This window comes from Scyliorhinus canicula, chromosome 9, assembly GCF_902713615.1.
Source record: "Scyliorhinus canicula chromosome 9, sScyCan1.1, whole genome shotgun sequence".
NCBI lineage: Eukaryota > Metazoa > Chordata > Chondrichthyes > Carcharhiniformes > Scyliorhinidae > Scyliorhinus > Scyliorhinus canicula.
This window is the reverse complement of record NC_052154.1, coordinates 91,263,412-91,282,413: the sequence shown is the minus strand read 5'-3', so window position 1 is coordinate 91,282,413 and position 19,002 is coordinate 91,263,412. Positions and strand designations below refer to the sequence as shown.

General features: G+C 48.3%; 1 protein-coding gene across 2 annotated transcripts in view; it reads right to left on the bottom strand.

Annotated features, from left to right (window-relative positions):
• necab2 (N-terminal EF-hand calcium binding protein 2) overlaps window positions 1-19,002 on the bottom strand; it is a 218,017-nt gene that overhangs the window by 89,361 nt on the left and 109,654 nt on the right. For both annotated transcript variants that reach the window (XM_038807149.1, XM_038807148.1), the window contains exon 5: window positions 17,475-17,572. In XM_038807149.1, coding sequence (XP_038663077.1) covers window positions 17,475-17,572 — 98 coding nt within the window. The remainder of the gene's footprint in view (window positions 1-17,474; window positions 17,573-19,002) is intronic.

Sequence of the window (19,002 nt, the reverse complement as noted above, 5' to 3'; positions counted from 1 at the left end):
CAGCCACCTCCTGAGCTTCGCAATATCGCAGATGCCAGTCTTCAGCCAATTCAGTTCACTTAAAAAACAGTTGAACGCACGGAATACAGAAAGCCTATGAGATCGACAGCCTGCTGAAGACATGTATAAGCTGTGTCCCAAGTGTAACTGTTCCAGTACAGCTGCAATACCGGCATCTGTCCAGCAATGTGGAAAATTGTCCAGCAACGTCCAGTCCACAAACAACAGAACACATCCAAGCCAGACAATTACTTCTCTATCAGTGTACTCTCAAAATCATCAACAGATGGAAAGTGTCATTAACAGTGCTGTCAAAGGCAGCACTGTGGCCTAGTGGTTAGCACAACCGCCTCACGGCGCTGAGGTCCCAGGTTCGATCCCGGCTCTGGGTCACTGTCTGTGTGGAGTTTGCACATTCTCCCAGTGTCTGTGTGGGTTTCGCCCCCACAACCCAAAAATGTGCAGAGTAGGTGGATTGGCCATGCTAAATTGCCCCTTAATTGGAAAAAATAATTGGGTAATCTAAATTTATTTTTTTTTTAATTAAAAAAAAACAAAAAACAGTGCTGTCAAGTGGCACTTCCACAATAAAACCTGCTCACTGACGCTCAGTTTAGGTTCCACCAGGGTTGCTCATGGGAATTAATTGCAATTCACAATCCCAATCATGAATGGGGTTCAACGAGTTACCCACACTTGGTGGCATAGGGTAGACACACACTGATCCATTCAGTGTAGCGCACATGCAATCCCGGACTTCTCAGGGCATCACAGACCGTGTGGCTGTACGGCAACTGGCGATGGACAATAAACCAGCGATGCCCACATCCCATAAATTAATTTTCAAAACATTTTTAAAAAGGGTCACTCGGCTCCTGACAACATTACAGTCTCAGTCCAAACATGGACTAGAGAGCTGAACTCCAGTGGTGACATCAAGGTCACATTTGACTGAGTGCGGCATCAAAGAGCCATATTAGAATTGAGTTAATTTCCATCAGAGGGAAAGCAGTCCACCATTTTAGATTTAGATTTATGGTTACGTGTAACGAGGTACAGTGAAACGTATTGTTCTGTGTACAGTTCAGACAGATCGTTCCATACATGGAAAACATAGGACGTATGATAAATACACAATGTAAATACATAGACATAGATATCGGGTGAAGCATACAGAATGTAGTGCTACTCAGTAGAGAAGATGCATAGAGAGATCTGTTCAATCCATAAGAGGGCCATTCAGCAGTCTGGTCACAGCGGGGAAGAAGATGATTTTGCTTTTTTGGCCGTAGCATTGACATGGTTAGACCAGGACAGATTGTTGGTGATGAGTACACCAACCATCTCCACCTCGGCACCAGTGATGCAGACAGGGGTGTGTATGAAATCTTGCTTCCTGAAGTCAATGACCAGCTTCTTCGTTTTTCTGGCATTGAGGGAGAGATTGTTGCCATTACACCACACCACTAGGTTCTCTATCTCCCTCCTGAACTCTGACTCATCGTTGTTTGAAATCCGACCCACTATGGTCGTGTCATCAGTAAACTTGTATCTGAAGTTGGAGCTGAATTCTACCACACAGTCGTCTGTGTATCGGGAGTATAGTAGGGGGCTAAGTACGCAGCCTTGCAGGGCCTGGGTGTTGAGGACTATTGCGGAAGAGGTGTCATTATTTATTCTTACTGATAGTGGTCTATGGGTCAGGAAGTTGATGATCTCGTTGCAGAGGAAAGAGCCAAGTCCTAGGATTTGGAGTTTGGATATGAGCTCAGCTGGGTTATGGTGTTGAAGGCAGAGCTGTAGTCAATGAATAGGAGTCTGATGTAGGACTCCTTGTTGTTGAGATGCTCCAGGGATGAGTGTAGGGCCTTGGACCAGTTGTGGCAGTATGCGAATTGCAGTGGATCAAGGCAATGTTGGAGATTGGAGTTGATGTGTCTCATGACCAACTTCTCAAAGCATTTCATAATGATCGATGTCAAGGCCACCGGACGGTAGACATTAAGGCAGGTTTTTGTTTCTTCTTTGGCACCGGTATGATAGTGGTCATCTTGAAGTAGGTGGGAACCTCGGATCGGAGTAGGGAGAGGTTGAAGATATCCGCAAACACACCCGCCAGTTAGTCCATGCAGGATCTGGGTGCACAACCAGGGACTCCGTCAGGACCCATTGCTTTCTGTGGGTTTACTTTCAAGAAGAGGGCAGCACGGTAGCATGGTGGTTAGCATAAATGCTTCACAGCTCCAGGGTCCCAGGTTCGATTCCCGGCTGGGTCACTGTCTGTGTGGAGTCTGCACGTCCTCCCCGTGTGTGCGTGGGTTTCCTCCGGGTGCTCCGGTTTCCTCCCACAGTCCAAAGATGTGCGGGTTAGGTGGATTGGCCATGCTAAATTGCCCGTAGTGTAAGGTTAATGGGGGGATTGTTGGGTTACGGGTATAGGGTGGATACGTGGGTTTGAGTAGGGTGATCATTGCTCGGCACAACATCGAGGGCCGAAGGGCCTGTTCTGTGCTGTACTGTTCTATGTTCTATGTTCTAAGACTGATTTGACTTTTGAGACTGTGACGGTAGGTTTGGGTGTATCCAAGGCTGTTGGGGCAGTTGGCAATGGTTCCTGCTCAAAACAAGCATAGAATGCATTGAGTTCATCTGGGAGGGGTGAGCTGCTGCCAGAGATTCTACTTGGCTTTTCTTTGTAGCCTGTTATATTGCTTAAGCCTTGCCAAACTGACAAGAGTTTGTGTCGTTAGTCTGCGACTCTAGTTTAGTCTGGTATTGTCTCTTGGTGTCCCTGATAGCTTTGCAGATGTCGTAGCTAGTTTGCTTGTATTGGTCAGGGTCATCTTTCTTGAACGCCTCAGACCTGGACTTCAGTAGAGAGTGGTTCTCCAGATTAAAACATGGTTTCTGGTTGGGGAACAAAACTGCTACTGACAAGAGTAGCATTTATAGCCCATCCGTGATTGTTCTTGAGAAGTGTGGTGGTGAGCTGCTATTGTGAACCACTATAGTCTGTATAATGGAAGCTCCAGGACATCACTGCAGGAGTTCCTCAGGATAGTGTCCTAGACCCAACCATATTCAACTGCTTCATCAATGACCTTCCTTCCATCATCAGATCAGAGTGGGGATGTTCGCTGATGATTGCACAATGATCAACACCATTCGTGACTCCTCAGAATCCATGTCCAAATGCAACAACACTTAAACAATGTCCAGGCTTGGGCTAACATTTGCACCACACAAGTGCAAGGCAATGGCCATCTCCAACAAGGGTCCATCATCCCTTAACATTCAATGGCATTAACATCGTGGAATCGCCCACTATCATCATCCTGGGAAATACCATTGACCAGAAACTGGACTGGCCTAGCCATATTAGTTTGGCTACCAGAGCAGGTCAGAGGATGGGAATTCTGCAGTGGGTAACTCACATTCTGACACTTAAAGCCTGGATTTTTGCAGAGCCATGTCAAATCTGGAGGGCTTTGGAAATAATTGGTGGGATCCGATTCATGGGTAGCGAGCCCACATCTAGTACTCATAATCTCTCCGGCTCTATTTTGTGGACATGCAAATCGTTCCTATGTCCTCCCACCACCCTCAGCAATTTTCAATGTGTTTGGCTGGCTTATCGCAGACTCAGAATTCACAAGCTCTTAAAGCTTGAACCAAAGTCTGGATTTGTGAACCTTTTGAAAGGTAAGTTTAAAACCTCTTGCCCATTCCTTCAGACCATCATGCTCCCTTTAAAACCCCCATCCATACAACCTCCAAGTCCACTCATCCAGTGTGCACAATGGAATGAATGAGCCATGTAATAACAACAGCAAGTTTTAAAATGCTCACGAAAAGAAAAACAGCCGTCAATAATGAGGCCACCTGGCAACTGTATCAACAGGGTCTGTTTCAGAAACCAAAATATTGTCCTAGTCTTGCTTTGCAAGCTATGCCCACTTCATTTTCTGAGGAATTGCTAATGGAGCAATCATCAGCAAACATCCCGACTTCTGACTTTATAATGCAGGGAAGGTCATTCATGAAAGAACTGAAGATGGTTGGGCTTCACACATTACCCTGAGGAACCTCTGTTGCTGGGACTGAGATGATTGACCCCTAACAACCAGTCATCTTCCTTTGTGCAAAGTATGCTTCATATCTTCCCAGGCTCAACTATGATGGCAACTTGTCCCACCCAAGTGGTGGATCAAAGAAAGATTCCTGGTCACTATCAGTTCCTCCATCCCCTCTCCAAGTAAACAAGCAGCCTGCAGCCCCGTCTAATCCCCCCTCCCCCCTGCTGCCAACCTAGACCCATCGAGCCTAACCTAACTGACCCAACAAGTCGCAGCTCCATCCCTCACTTGACTTTCGTTAACTAGCCTGCTTCCTGGCTCTAGATCACCCCCTCCCCCCAGGTCTCACCTAATCCTTAACCACCGCCTGCACTCCTACCCCAAGCTCATCCCTTCCCCCGGTCCCATCCCAATCCATATTTAAGCAAGTTTAGGGAAGAAACACCCCATAAGGGTCAGACGATGTGGAGTCTGTGTGGGTAGAGTTGAGGAACCACAAAGGCAAAAAAACCATAATGGGAGTTATGTACAGGCCTCCTGACAGTGGTCAGGACCAGGGGCACAAAATGCACCACGAAATAGAAAGGGCATGTCAGAAAGGCAAGGTCACAGTGATCATGGGGGACTTCAATATGCAGGTGGGCTGGGTAAATAATGTTGCCAGTGGACCCAAAGAAAGGGAATTCATTGAATGTTTACAGGATGGCTTTTTGGAACAGCTTGTGATGGAGCCCACGAGGGAACAGGCTATTCTGGACTTAGTGTTATGTAATGAGCCAGAATTGATAAAAGATCTTAAAGTAAGGGAACACTTAGGAAGCAGTGATCATAATATGGTAGAATTCAGTCTGCAATTTGAAAGAAGGAAGGTAGAATCAGATGTAAAGGTTTTACAGTTAAATAAAGGTAATTACAGGCGCATGAGGGAGGAACTGACGAAAATCGACTGGAAGCGGAGCCTAGTGGGAAAGACAGTAGAACAGCAATGGCAGGAGTTTCTGGGAGTAATTGAGGACACAGTGCAGAGGCTCATCCCAAAGAAAAGAAAGGTTATCAGAGGGAGGATTAGGCAGCCATGGCTGACAAAGGAAGTCAGGGAATGCATCAAGGCAAAAGAGAGAGCCTATAATGTGGCAAAGAGTAGTTGGAAGTCAGAAGATTGGGAAGGCTACAAAAACAAACAGAGGATAACAAAGAGAGAAATAAGGAAGGAGAGGATCAAATATGAAGGTAGGCTAGCCAGTAACATTAGGAATGATAGTAAAAGTTTCTTTAAATACATTAAAAACAAACGGGAGGCAAAAGTAGACATTGGGCCGCTCCAAAATGACGCTGGTAATCTAGTGATGGGAGACAAGGAAATAGCTGAGGAACTTAATAAGTACTTTGCGTCAGTCTTCACAGTAGAAGACATGAGTAATATCCCAACAATTCAGGAAAGTCAGGGGGCAGAGTTGAATATGGTTGCCATCACAAAGGAGAAGGTGCTAGAGAAACTAAAAGGTCTGAAAATTGATAAATCTCCAGGCCCAGATGGGCTACATCCTAGAGTTCTAAAGGAGATAGCTGAAGAAATAGTGGAGGCGTTAGTTATGATCTTTCAAAAGTCACTGGAATCAGGGAAAGTCCCAGAGGATTGGAAAATCGCTGTTGTAACTCCCCTGTTCAAGAAGGGAACAAGAAAAAAGATGGAAAATTATAGGCCAATTAGCCTAACCTCGGTTGTTGGCAAACTTCTAGAATCCATCGTTAAGGATGAGATTTCTAAATTCTTGGACGTGCAGGGTCGGATTAGGACAAGTCAGCATGGATTTAGTAAGGGGAGGTCGTGCCTGACAAACCTGTTAGAGTTCTTTGAAGAGATAACAAATAGGTTAGACCAAGGAGAGCCAATGGATGTTATCTATCTTGACTTCCAAAAGGCCTTTGACAAGGTGCCTCACGGGAGACTGCTGAGTAAAATAAGGGCCCATGGTATTCGAGGCAAGGTACTAACATGGATTGACGATTGGCTGTCAGACAGAAGGCAGAGAGTTGGGATAAAAGGTTCTTTTTCGGAATGGCAACCGGTGACAAGTGGTGTCCCGCAGGGTTCAGTGTTGGGGCCACAGCTGTTCTCTTTATATATTAACGATCTAGATGACGGGACTGGGGGCATTCTGGCCAAGTTTGCCGATGATACAAAGATAGGTGGAGGGGCAGGTAGTATTGAGGAGGTGGGGAGGCTGCAGAAAGATTTAGACAGTTTAGGAGAATGGTCCAAGAAGTGGCTGATGAAATTCAACGTGGGCAAGTGCGAGGTCTTGCACTTTGGAAAAAAAAATAGAGGCATGGACTATTTTCTAAACGGTGACAAAATTCATAATGCTAAAGTGCAAAGGGACTTGGGAGTCCTAGTCCAGGATTCTCTAAAGGTAAACTTGCAGGTTGAGTCCGTAATTAAGAAAGCAAATGTAATGTTGTCATTTATCTCAAGAGGCTTGGAATATAAAAGCAGGGATGTACTTCTGAGGCTTTATAAAGCACTAGTTAGAATACTGTGAGCAATTTTGGGCCCCACACCTCAGGAAGGACATACTGGCACTGGAGCGGGTCCAGCGGAGATTCACACGGATGATCCCAGGAATGGTAGGCCTAACATACGATGAACGTCTGAGGATCGTGGGATTATATTCATTGGAGTTTAGGAGGTTGAGGGGAGATCTAATAGAAACTTACAAGATAATGAATGGCTTGGATAGGATGGACGTAGGGAAGTTGTTTCCATTAGCAGGGGAGACTAGGACGCGGGGGCACAGCCTTAGAATAAAAGGGAGTCACTTTAGAACAGAGATGAGGAGAAATTTCTTCAGCCAGAGAGTGGTAGGTCTGTGGAATTCATTGCCACAGAGGGCGGTGGAGGCCGGGACATTGAGTGTCTTTAAGACAGAAATTGATAAATTCTTGATTTCTCGAGGAATTAAGTGCTATGGGGAGAGAGCGGGTAAATGGAGTTGAAATCAACCATGATTGAATGGTGGAGTGGACTCGATGGGCCGAATGGCCTTACTTCCGCTCCTATGTCTTATGGTCCTATGGTCTAACCCCACCATCCCAACAATTACTTAACCCATACAGAAGAGTAAACATGAAACAGAGCAGAGGAAACAACCCTTATCTAACCATCTTACCATTACCCCTACCCAGCTTGTATCAACATGAACCTGAACAATAAAGCCCCAACCACCCTACAGCTTATCTGCATCCTTCAAACCGTGTCCTGTCTATGATCTGATGAAGTCCTTAGTCTGCTCTGGAGTTTAGAAATAAAAGTCGTTTGAGTCAAATGTGACTCACAGCTTTGCAGGGTACACCACCCCAAATCGCATTCCTCGATTGTACAAGACCATCTTCACCTTATTGAAGGCCGCCCGTCACCTTAATTCCAACCTTGGGTGACTGTGTGAAGTTTGCACTTTTTCCCGTGTCTGCGTATGTTTCCTCCGGGTGCTCTGGCTTCCTCCCACAGTCCAAGGATGTGTGGGTTAGGTGGATTGGCCCTGATAAATTGCCCTTAGTGTCCAAATGTCAGGTTATGGGATTGGAAGAGAATGGGAACAAGGTGGGCTGTTCTTTCAGAGGGACGGTGCAGACTCAATGGGCCGAATGGCCTCCTTCTGCCTTTTGGGATTCTATTCTATTATCGGAAAGCAGCAGGTTTTAGAGGATGAGTTGAAAGCCAGGTGGGAGGAGGTGTTGGGATCCATTTTAGAGGAGATGTGGAGTGAGTCCCTCTGCAAGGTAAATGCTACATCATTCTGTGCGAGCTCAGCTTAACACAACTAAAGGTGTGTTTTTGCTCACACCACACCATGGCCAGAATGAGTTGATTTTTTGAGTGGGTCAAGGATACGTGTGAGCAGTGCTTGAAAGGACCTGCTCACCATACAGACATATTCTGGTCCTGACCCAAATTGATGGGCTATTGGAGGTTATTTTTCCGCACCATATCGGCAATCCTGAATATTGACAGAGCCCTGCCCGTTAGTCACTATATTTGGAGTGTTGGACCAACCAGAGATGAGGACGGGAGTGGGTCGGATGCTTTGGCATTCACATCGCTGGTAGCACGGTGATGCCACCCAATGTCGAAGCATGGCTGGGTGATTTAATGGAATTCTCGTATCTTGAGAAGGTCAAGTTCACGTTAAGGGGGTTGATTGACGGGTTCTTTCATAGATGGCTGCCATTCATTTTTCACTTTAAAGAGTCGCTCATTGTTAGTGGATGGGCACAGCAGAGCGGGGGGGGGGGGGGGGGTCAGTGAGGGGGTGATTATTCTGGGCTGTATTATGGTTATTGTGGTTCATATTACTATTGTTGTTTGTTCTTTCGGATATATGTGTTGGTATTGTATTGTGTAATTTTTTCTCCTTTGAAAAAATGTTAAAAGTTCAATAAAAATATTGTTTAAAATTCAAAAAGAAAAGAGAACAGCAACAAATCCTGTGATGCTCCATCACCTCTTCACTGCCCTGCTTGCCATCACTTCATTAATCATTTGCCATTCTCCTTTCTGTCAGCCAACTTACTTTCAGCAGAAAAACTTCATCAAAGGCACCACTTGATCCCCTGCTGCTCACTTCGAGATGTTGCTTCTTCAAACAAGTCAGGAGGTCATCAGGCATTATTGTCCCCCTCAGGATTTTTCATGACTCTGGCTGTGATTCAGTGATTGCATTATTATATCTTGAAACAGCCGCATGTGGGTTCCAGTCTCACGTGTGGAATCCAGGCTGACTCTCCATTGTAGTACTGAGTGAGCATTACATTGTCAGAGCCACTGGCTCCGACAAATTAAATCAAGTTCACCCTCGTAGGTTGAAATCAATGATCCCACATTGCCATCGGCAGAAGAGCCCAGTGTCCTGTTTGTGGGATCCTGCTGTGCACGAACATGCTGCTATATAAACTATATAACTGCAAGACTTTCCATTTTGACTAATATTTATTTGATAATTCAGACACAGACATTTCTTTGCTGCATTTCAGCCAGTTCTGAATGATTGACACTCACTCAAATCTCTTCCTGTTCAGTGCAGGGAACCCCCTTGATCTTCAATGAGACTTCTGACCTTCCTCAGGCATCATTTCCACAGAGGAAATACTCAGAAATTGGTAACTTGGGGAGAATGTCAAAGTTCGAGTAGGTTCTTATCCATCAGCCATTCATATCATCCTTCCTGGATATCTGCCAAAGGAACCTTTCTTTAAAAACAACCAGTTGATTATTATAAAATCATAGAATTTACAGTGCAGAAGGAGGCCATTCGAGCCATCGAGTCAGCACCGGCCCTTGGAAAGAGCACCCCACTTAAGCCCACATTTCATACCTATCCCCGTTATCCAGTAACCCACCTAACCTTTTTGGACACTAAGGGCAATTTAGCACAGCAAATCCATCTAACCTGCACATCTTTGGACTGTGGGAGAAAACCCTCGCAGACACGGGGAGAATGTGCAGACTCCACACAGACAGTGACCCTACGGGGAATCGAACTGGGACCCTGGAGCTGTGAAGCCGTGCTACTGTGCTGCCCAAATTTTAGAATCATTCCTCCCACAGTGCAAAGATGTGCAGGTTAGGTGAATTGGCCATGATCAATGCATTTGGTTACAGGGATAGGGTGGGGGAGTGGGCCATCGGAAGGTCGGTGCAGACTCGATGGGCTGAATGGCTCCTTCTGCTCATTCGGGATTATATGGACATTTCTCACCTCCACTTCTCTGTACAAATTTTCCGAAGGTAATATTCGGCAGGGAGAGGGTTACTTATTGTGTAAAGATGTGGGGTGGGGTTCACCGACCTCCCGCCGGGTTGGAGAATTTCCGCGGCGCCGCGCGAATCGCACGACACCGCTCTGATGCCGGGACGCCATTCTCCGATGCGTGCCAAAACATGCGCCCGCTCATGGCGCCTGGCTGCACGGAGAATTGCCGAAAACAGCCGTAGCGGCGATTCTCCAATGGAGCAGGGATTCTCCGGGCCAGATGGGCCGAAGTCCCGCTGGCATGACCGGATGTCATGCCCGCGCCGTTCTAACATGCTATAAAACAGCATCAACCAGTTGTGCTGGCTGACGCTGCGGGAGGAGGTGGATGACGGCGTGGAGCGGCCCCCGAGGTGGTGCTTGACGGCGTTGGGGTGGGGAGCCTGGGAGGGGGAGCGGCACGGCCGTGTCTGCGGCGGTGTGGGGGAGGCTGTCGGGGGTGGGGGCCAGGTGGTCACACACGTCCGCTGCCGGGGGTGGGGGGGCTGTCCACCCAACCCGTTTGCTGTCGCGGCGCAGGCGGCCCGGCCGTCCTGACGTGTGCCAGACCCCCCCCCACCAAACTGCCGGCACCCACCAGCAGGTAAGTCGCTGTTGCCCGGATACCAATAGTGCAGGGGACGATCGATGGAGTGCACATCGCCATGTGGCCCACCTTGGAGGAAAAGGCCATGTGCCTGAACAGGAAGGGTACGTACTCAATGAGCTTGTAGATAGTCTGTGACCACAGGATGACGATCCTGCACGTCTGCGCCAGGTACCCTGGCAGTGTGCATGACTCCTTGATAGTGTCCCAATCATTCATCCCCGCTATGTTCGAGGGACACACCCGCCCCCCACCTGCAGGGCTGGCTGTTGGGTGACGGTTTATCCATTGCGGTCGTGGCTGCTGATGATGCCTATACGGAGGCCACAGACCGACGCGGAGCGCTGCTACAATGATGCCCATGCAGCGACCAGGAGTGTAGACGAGAGGTGCTTTGGGCTGCTGAAGATGCGCTTTAGGTGTCTGGACCGCTCTGGGGGGGCCCTGCAGTACCCATCGGAGAGGGTTGGCCGCATCGTCGTGGTCTGCTGTGTCCTGTACAACATAGCCCAGCAGAGGAGGAGGAGGAGGAGGATGGTCAGGATGAGGGGAACTCTTCTCCAGATGAGGGGGTTGGCGAGGGGGAAGCAGATTCACAGGACATGGGGGAAGGATGGCAACAGGAGGCTGCCCAGCGCCGCTGGCTGGGTGTCGTTGGTAGCTGCACTTTTCAGCGACCACGGTGGGGGACAGTAGTGATGGGCATGGGCACAGACAGCAGAGTTCGGCACCTCCCCCACCACCGACCACCCTTACCTCCCCCACCACCACATCACCCTCACCTCCCCCACCACTACATTGCCCGCTAACATACCACCTCTCCATGACACATTCACCTGGGGCACATGGGGGCACACGGTTGATGGTGTAAGCGGGTCTGGTACAAGGCATGAAGGATGACAGCCCGCCCTGCGATGGGCTCCGAGCCATACATCATTCAACAATGCCTAATTCTTGGCTCGGGATGGACCGAGCAGATGTCGTAAAAACGGCGCATCACGCCGGCGCCAACCACACCTGCTCTCATCTGGTGGGAACTCGGCGTGGAAGGGTCGGGGGGCGTTTAGCGGGGGTGGAGGGGGTTCCGACCCTGTGGGGGCGCCTCCGATGTGGCCTGGCCCGCGATCGAGGCACACTGATTGGCGGGCCGGCCTCTTTGGCTGGGGCCTCGTTTCTTCTGCGCTCGCCGCTACAGTCCTGTGCCATGTTGCGTCGCGGCCGGCGCATTGAAGGTAGCCACTGCGCATGCGCGCATTGATGCCGGTGCCACTGCGCATGCGCGGATACCGCGGTGCCCAGTTCACGCCGGGATCAGCAGCTGGAGCGGAGTGAACCGCTCCAGTGCCGTGCTGGCCCCCTGTAGGGGCCAGAATTGCTGATCCTGAGGCAATGGCGTTTCCGACGGCGTCAACATTTAGCCTCAGGATCACAGAATCCAACCCTCTATTCATTGTATGTTAAAAGATTGGTGCCTGTCGCAGAATCTTCCCTTCCTCCTCCTCTCTTCCACACGCTAGCTGCTCTTGGGAAATTTCTCTCGCTCTGAAAGGGTTCAATGATTCCTCGGCAGATTTTTGTTTCAAACAGAACATCTGACTGTGTCAGCTTGAAATGCTGTGGCCACACAGATGCTGATATGAATCAAATGAATGAAAGCTGAGCTGACTGAGTTTGTTAATTGTGACAGTTCGTCAATGCAAATAATCAAATCTGACAGTATTAAGTGAAGGGAGCAACTTACACGTGAACAGAAAGAATATTTAAATGCAGAGGGCTCGACCTCCATCACAGGCTGAGCTACAGCTCACGGAATCAGAAAGGCTGTCCCATTAATCAATCAGTCACAGGAGATTGGTTTTTGTTCCTTTCCACCCCTTCCCTGAAGGTTTGACTCTTGTCAGGGCACAGCTCCAGGTGCACTGTATATCCTCCACCACCAACCCCAACAGCAACTCTCCATATCACTGAAGAGATCCATAGAATCCTTACAGTGAAAGAGGCCTTTCGGCCCATAAAGTCTGCACCAACTCTCCGAAAGAGCACTCTACCTGCCCTATCCATGGAACCTCACCTATCCTGTACATCTTTGGACACTAAGGGGCAATTTAGCTTGGCCAATCCACTTAACCTGCACATCGTTGGACCGTGGGAGGGAACCGGAGCATCCAGAAGAAACCCACACAGGGGAGAACGTGCAAACTCCACACAGACAGCACCCAAGGCCAGAATTGAACCCAGGTTCCTGGTGCTGTGAGGCAGCAGTGATAACCACTGTGCTGCAGGCTATTGAGCCATTGGGGGAATCGCAGTGGAGCCTGATGTATTAGGCAGGTTGGTTCGACGTTGACTGCAACTGGATGCAGTGAAGCTAGAAACAATCGTATGACACAGGAGATGATCCAACACTGTTTTATATAACTAGTGGACTGCTGTACATGGTCAGCTGTGGGTTTACACTCTACTAATCCAACTGATGACCTCTTACTGGCTTGACCAGACTTACTAGCTACCGCAAGGTAATAGTGGTCACTAACTTGTGCACTCTGACTGTCTCAGTAGCTGGGTCCTGAGAGAGGGAGAGTCTTAATGCCCTGTGTGCTTTATAGTGGTGGTGTCCTGTCTGGTGATTGGTTGTTCTGTGTTGTGTGTTCATTGGTCATCCTGTGTGTCAATCACACCTGTCTGCATCTCATTATATACATAAGTGGATATTATGACAGAGCCCTCTCCTGCCTTCCCTCCCCCGAGTAAAGAATCAATGAATGATAATCAGGATCAGAAATCCCAGCTGAATCTAGTTCCTAGTCAAGGGATATTAAGAGTTGGGGTGGCACATTAAATGCTGCTCTGACGAAGCTTGCAGACTGATGCTTGGACCCTGACACCTTCCAATTGACGTAGAGTTCACCGTCACCATGAGGCAAACAGCAGCAGCATCACAGAAATGTCACCATCACATCCAGGTTCTCCTCCAAGTCATGCACCATCCCAAAATATATCACCGTCCCTCATTGATGCTGGGTCCTGGAATTCTGAACAGCATTTTCTACATGGATTGCAATGATTCAAAAATGAGCCACCTTGTTGTGCACAATAAAAGCTGTGCTTTGTTGGCTGTTTTTAGGCCTTTTTAACCTGGGTCACTCCTGTCTCTGATTTGATGTGTTTGTACATTTTGATGCCCTCTCCTCCTCTACCCCATTTAAACTCTCAATTTTGTAAATAAAATTAGCGTGCACAGGATTGGGGGAAATATACTAGTATGGATCTAGAATTGGTTAACAGACAGAAAGCAGAGAGTAGGAATAAACGGATCATTCTCAGGATGGCCGGCTGTTACTAGTGGAGTACAGCAAGGATCAGTGCTGGGGTCTTAGCTGTTTACAAAGAAATTAAATGATTTGGATGTGCCAATGCAAACTGGGTGGGAATGTAACAAAAACAGAAAATGCTGGACAATCTCAGCAGGTCTGATGGCATCTGTGGAGAGAGAAAGGTGCTAATGTTTTGTGTCTGGATGACTCTTTGTAAGGGGTTGTCTAGGAGTGTCGGGAGTGTCTAGGAGTACCCTTGTCTGATGTCAGGTATGGCTGGAGTCGGGACGGGTTGCTGGGGAGGTGCATGTTTGGGGAGCTGATGGGAGTAGTTCCATATGGAGCTTGATCTGGGCGTTTAAACAGTTCCTCTGGAGTTAGAAATGCTTTTTTCCCGTCTACCTCTTTCAGAGTAACTATCAGGATAATTCTGGCAGAAGCATCCAAAGGTGGCGATTTAAATTCCTTCTGTCAATGGTTAGCCTTTCTGGACAATTGCCAGGAAAAGCTTTAACCTGGGAACTTCAGAGAGGGGATCCCCAGTCATCATCGGCATAACCCCCCAAAATGTGATGCTTGGGGTACCAGGAAATCATATCAGGTAAGGGGCAGGCCATTTAAGACTGAGACGAGGAGGAATTTCTTCACCCAGATGGTGGCGAATCTTTGCAATTCTCCACCTGGAATCACAAATCCAAAATACCCAAATGTTCCACTTGGCAGCCCAATTTAATCTGGGGTCTTTCCACACTTCAAGTGCAGTGACAGGACCTACAGTCGCTCAGTGAAATGTTAATTGTTAATAGTTGCATTTTCAATGTGGAGAAAGAAGGATGAATAACTGAAAGTGCTGCTTTAGCCGTTCCAGCCGGGAAATACTTCTGAAGTGTAGTCACTGCCCTGTATAGGGGACACAGTGATCATTTTGCTTCCCACAGACAGCAACATTATAATGAGAATAAAATATGTTGTGATGATATTATGTGAGGGATAAATGTTAGTTTGGACATTGAGAAGGACCCCCTGCTCTTCTTCAAAATACTGCCATGAGAGGGCAGCGGGAACTCAATTAATGTCTAATCTGAAAGACGGATAATAAGGTCCGAATAATATTATAGGAGCGGTGCCCCTTTAAGGCAGGCCAGTGAGGCGCTTTATTCAGGTCAACTCAGAATTAGCTGGGGGCACTGGGATTAATTTACTCAGTGGTGCCCATTTATAAAATTGTGAGTAATTAACTAGTTCTAATGAATTTACTTTCTCTCTAGTACCTAATTAACAGATTAATCAGATGCTGAATATGATGGTGGGAACTAAGATTGAATTCAGTGTATCCTTGTCCTGGAAATGATGACAGATGAACATCATTGTTCTTTTTCTGATTTTCCCAAGCGTGAATGAATGTGGAAAAAAAATATCCTTCGTCAAACACACTCACCTTCACACAGCACTATTCAATCACTCAACCCAACCCGCCCTCGCTCAGCAGATCTCCTGCCAATGCCCAGGTCTACTCCAACTATAAGTTACAACGAAGGCTCAGGGATTCAGCAATCGAGCAAGTTCAAGTTCCTCCCGCTCGGCCTCGCTCTAATTGACGAGACATTCAGACATTAATCAGCTGAGCGCACGCAAGAAACCTTGCCAGCATTTGAAGTCATCCATTGTTCCCGGGGGATTTATCTTCTTTTCTTCGGCAGCTGATTAATGCGCACATTCGGAGCTGAGGCTTGTGCATGTTCACTGACATTAACACAGAACAATGAGAAAGGCAGCCCGAGAGACTGAGCCTCATCATTAACCCATCCATCTCCCATTGCAGTTCGGCACTAAACTGCTGCAGATCTTACTCTCCGCTCTAATTTGTGGGATAAATTAGGATGTCTCCAATGCATCCCAGTGGAGTTCAGCTGAATTATTGTCTAGCAACCAGCAAAAGGCTCTTTAGCCACCATGGAAGGCTGAAATGCCAATCTCCTCCCTGGCACCAGTGCCCTCCCATCCTGTCCACACAAGGATGGGGACAGGAAGAGAAATCACGGCTGCCAGCAATGCACTTGGGGAGCCTGATCATCTGCTCCCCCAGTCCACTCCAACCAATAAAACGTTGTGGAGACTGGGTGTGTAATGCAGACAGTCAATACCAGCCTCTTGGCAAGACGAATTTCCATTTGAGTGTCGGCTCTCTGTGTGGGTTCCAGTGTACAGTTGAAACACTCAGCTTTACTGAGACACCAGCGGTGCTTCAATAGGAATGTTACTTTTGATGAACCATCAATCGAACACGAGACGAGTTGCTGTACAAAAGTTAGGCTTTAATAAGCTAGAAGTTAGCCCTGCGGTCGACTACAGTAAATGGACGACCGCCGGGCGTTCTGGGTATTTATACCTCGCTCTGGAGGCGGGGTTAACTCAGCCTCTCGACCAATCGGAGTCGTCACATGACTGGTCTCAACCAATCGGTCGAGAGGCACATGACCGACCAGGGCCAATGGTAAGCCAGTGTTCTGCACCAATGGCAGACAGCTATGCAAATCATACCACCACAACTTTTTCAGGCATAAATTAAGGAATATTCAAAACATCAAATATGACAGGGTGAGGACCTGATTAGCTGACATCAGATAAAGTCTTTGTTTAAACTGAGAATGTGTGTTATTGATCAACCTCTGGCTCTATCTGATGACAGGTTTATAGCATTTTCCTGAGTATAAAAGTCACACCGGCCATCAGCCCTTTCAGAAAGACACTTCCATCTGGAAGTCACTTCCATAAATGACCTTTAAAGTCACATCTTTGAAAACCCAAGCAGAAAGCCCCATTGTGCTTCAGGGACCCAAGTGTGACCAAGCTGCTTGCTTCAGAGAGTCCCCAATATCAAAGAGTACTTCCTACAGTTTCCAGGAGATTGAGTCAGAATGACAGTTCATAAATGAGTTACACAGTGTGAGGTCTGAAGACAAGAACTACATTAACCAAGAGAGAGAGAAAGAGAATGAGACGACTGGGAGAGAGAGAGAGGGAACGAGAGAGAGCGAGAACCAGAGTGAGTGAAAATGACTGAGCGAGAGAGGGAATGAGAGAGTGAAAACAAGAGAGAATGAGAATGAGATGAGAGAGAGAACAGAGAGAGGAAACAAGAGAGAGCACGAATGAGAGGGAGAATGAGAGGGAGAACAAGAGGGAGAAAATGAGAGAGGATAAGAGAGAGAAAACAAGAGAAAGAGAGAGAGAAACAAGAGGGAACAAGAAAGGGAGGGACTGAGAAGGAAAGTGAGAGAACAAGAACAGAACGAACAGGGAGAAAGAACGAGAACAGAAAGAAGAGTGGGAAAACATTTCCACACAGCATTTCCACCCTAAATACCCAGGCTGGGATTTGCCAGATCCACCAAGGGAGAGGCAGTGTGCCAGCCAAAAATCCAACGACTTTCGGCGGAATTGGATAGTCCCTGTGGTAGGCGGGGCCAGAACATTCCTCCCTCTTTCCTCCCCCCTACCCCTGTTTAATTACTCATTTTTCTGGAGGGGGGCTGGTTCAATCAGGAGGAGGTGGTCCAGACTGATGGGCGTGTTCTCAAATGTGTTACAGCAAGACACTAGATTACAAATACACTCACATACTGATCATCTGGCATCTCAGGTATGGGACCATTCTCCTGTAAGAGAATGCCTCTGGGAGTCTCACCTTCTTGGTGTAGTCCATAGCTTTCAGAATCGAAAGGTTCAAAGTCTCCAAGCAGGCAAGAACATCCTCATAATCTCCCATGTGAGAGGCAAAGTAATCTAGAGAGAGGGCGAACAGAACAGGAGTTATTATTGATCTGATCTTCAGTGCAGTAATGAAAATAACTCTGACCACCACCCCCCCCCGCCCCTCCCTACCACCCCACCACCTCACCCCACAGTCCACTCCCCGATCAGACCTTCAGACAGAGAGAGTACTTGGGCTGAATTCTCTGCTGCTGGGATTTTCCGTTGCGCCAGCAGCGCACCCACGCCCAGAAATTTCCTGACGGCATGAGGCTTCCCACAATGGGAAACCCGATTGGTCGGCTGGTGAGACAGAGAATCCCGTCGCCGGCAGGGGCGCGCCGCATAGGAAAACTGGCGCGGCGGGGTGAAGAATCCCTCCCCTTATATTCTTCATTATTCCGAAAGGAGACTGACTCCCATTGGGACACAGTTCCACCAATGCCAACCCCCATGACACATCATCCATAGGATCACGCCAATGGCAGTCTGGGAAATGAGGTACTATATTTGACAATGTGGAATTCTAGGCTGGGAATCTCCGCCCGTTCACGCCGGTGGAATTCTCCAGTCGCGCTGCACTGAATGGGAGTTTTGGTGGAGCACCAAAATCCCCGTGCCCTTGGAGAGCGATAGCAGGACACACAGGGAACGGTGAATCCTGGCTCAGATCTTTGTTTTTCTCTCTCCACAGAGGTCACTAGGCCGACTGAAACTTTCCAGAATTTTCTGTCTTTATGCTCACATGGGTAACTGGAGCCAGAAATTTTAATTAAATCTACCTCGATCCAATTCTCGACCATTGCCACTCCATGACAGGAATCAGAAAAACCGAACACAGATTTAGGCTGGGATTTTTAATTCCTGACCCGTCTGCCATGCACCAGACACAACCAGCCAGATTTTGAAAGGCCAGTTCAGTTAATGGCACGGAGTGGGCTCAGTTAATCTTGGTGGCTGTCATAATATACATCTATGTATATAATGGAGTGCAGACAGGCAGTGATTGACACACAGGATGACCAGTAAGCACACAGAACACAGCAGCCAATCACCAGACAGGACACGACCATTATAAAGCCAGAGGGCACCAGGGGCGCGAGCTCTGGCAACCCCCGCGATTCTCCCAAGCCCCCAAAATGTTTTGACGACGACCCACGACCCGGATGGGCCGAGCGGCCTGCCGTTCCCGACCGGTTCATGCCGGCGGCAACCACACCTGGTCGCTGCCGGCGTGAACATGGCGCCAAAAGCTGCTTTGTGGCTTGTGGGGGACGGAGAGGGAGTGAGCACCACGACCGTGCTCGGGAGGGGACTGGCCCGCGATAGGTGCCCACCGATCATCGGGCTGGCGTCTCAAAGGGACGCACTCTTTCTCCTCCGCCGCCCCAGAAGATCAAGCTGCCACGTCTTGCGGGACAGCGGAGGGGAAGACGGCAACCGCACATGCGCGGGTTTGAGCC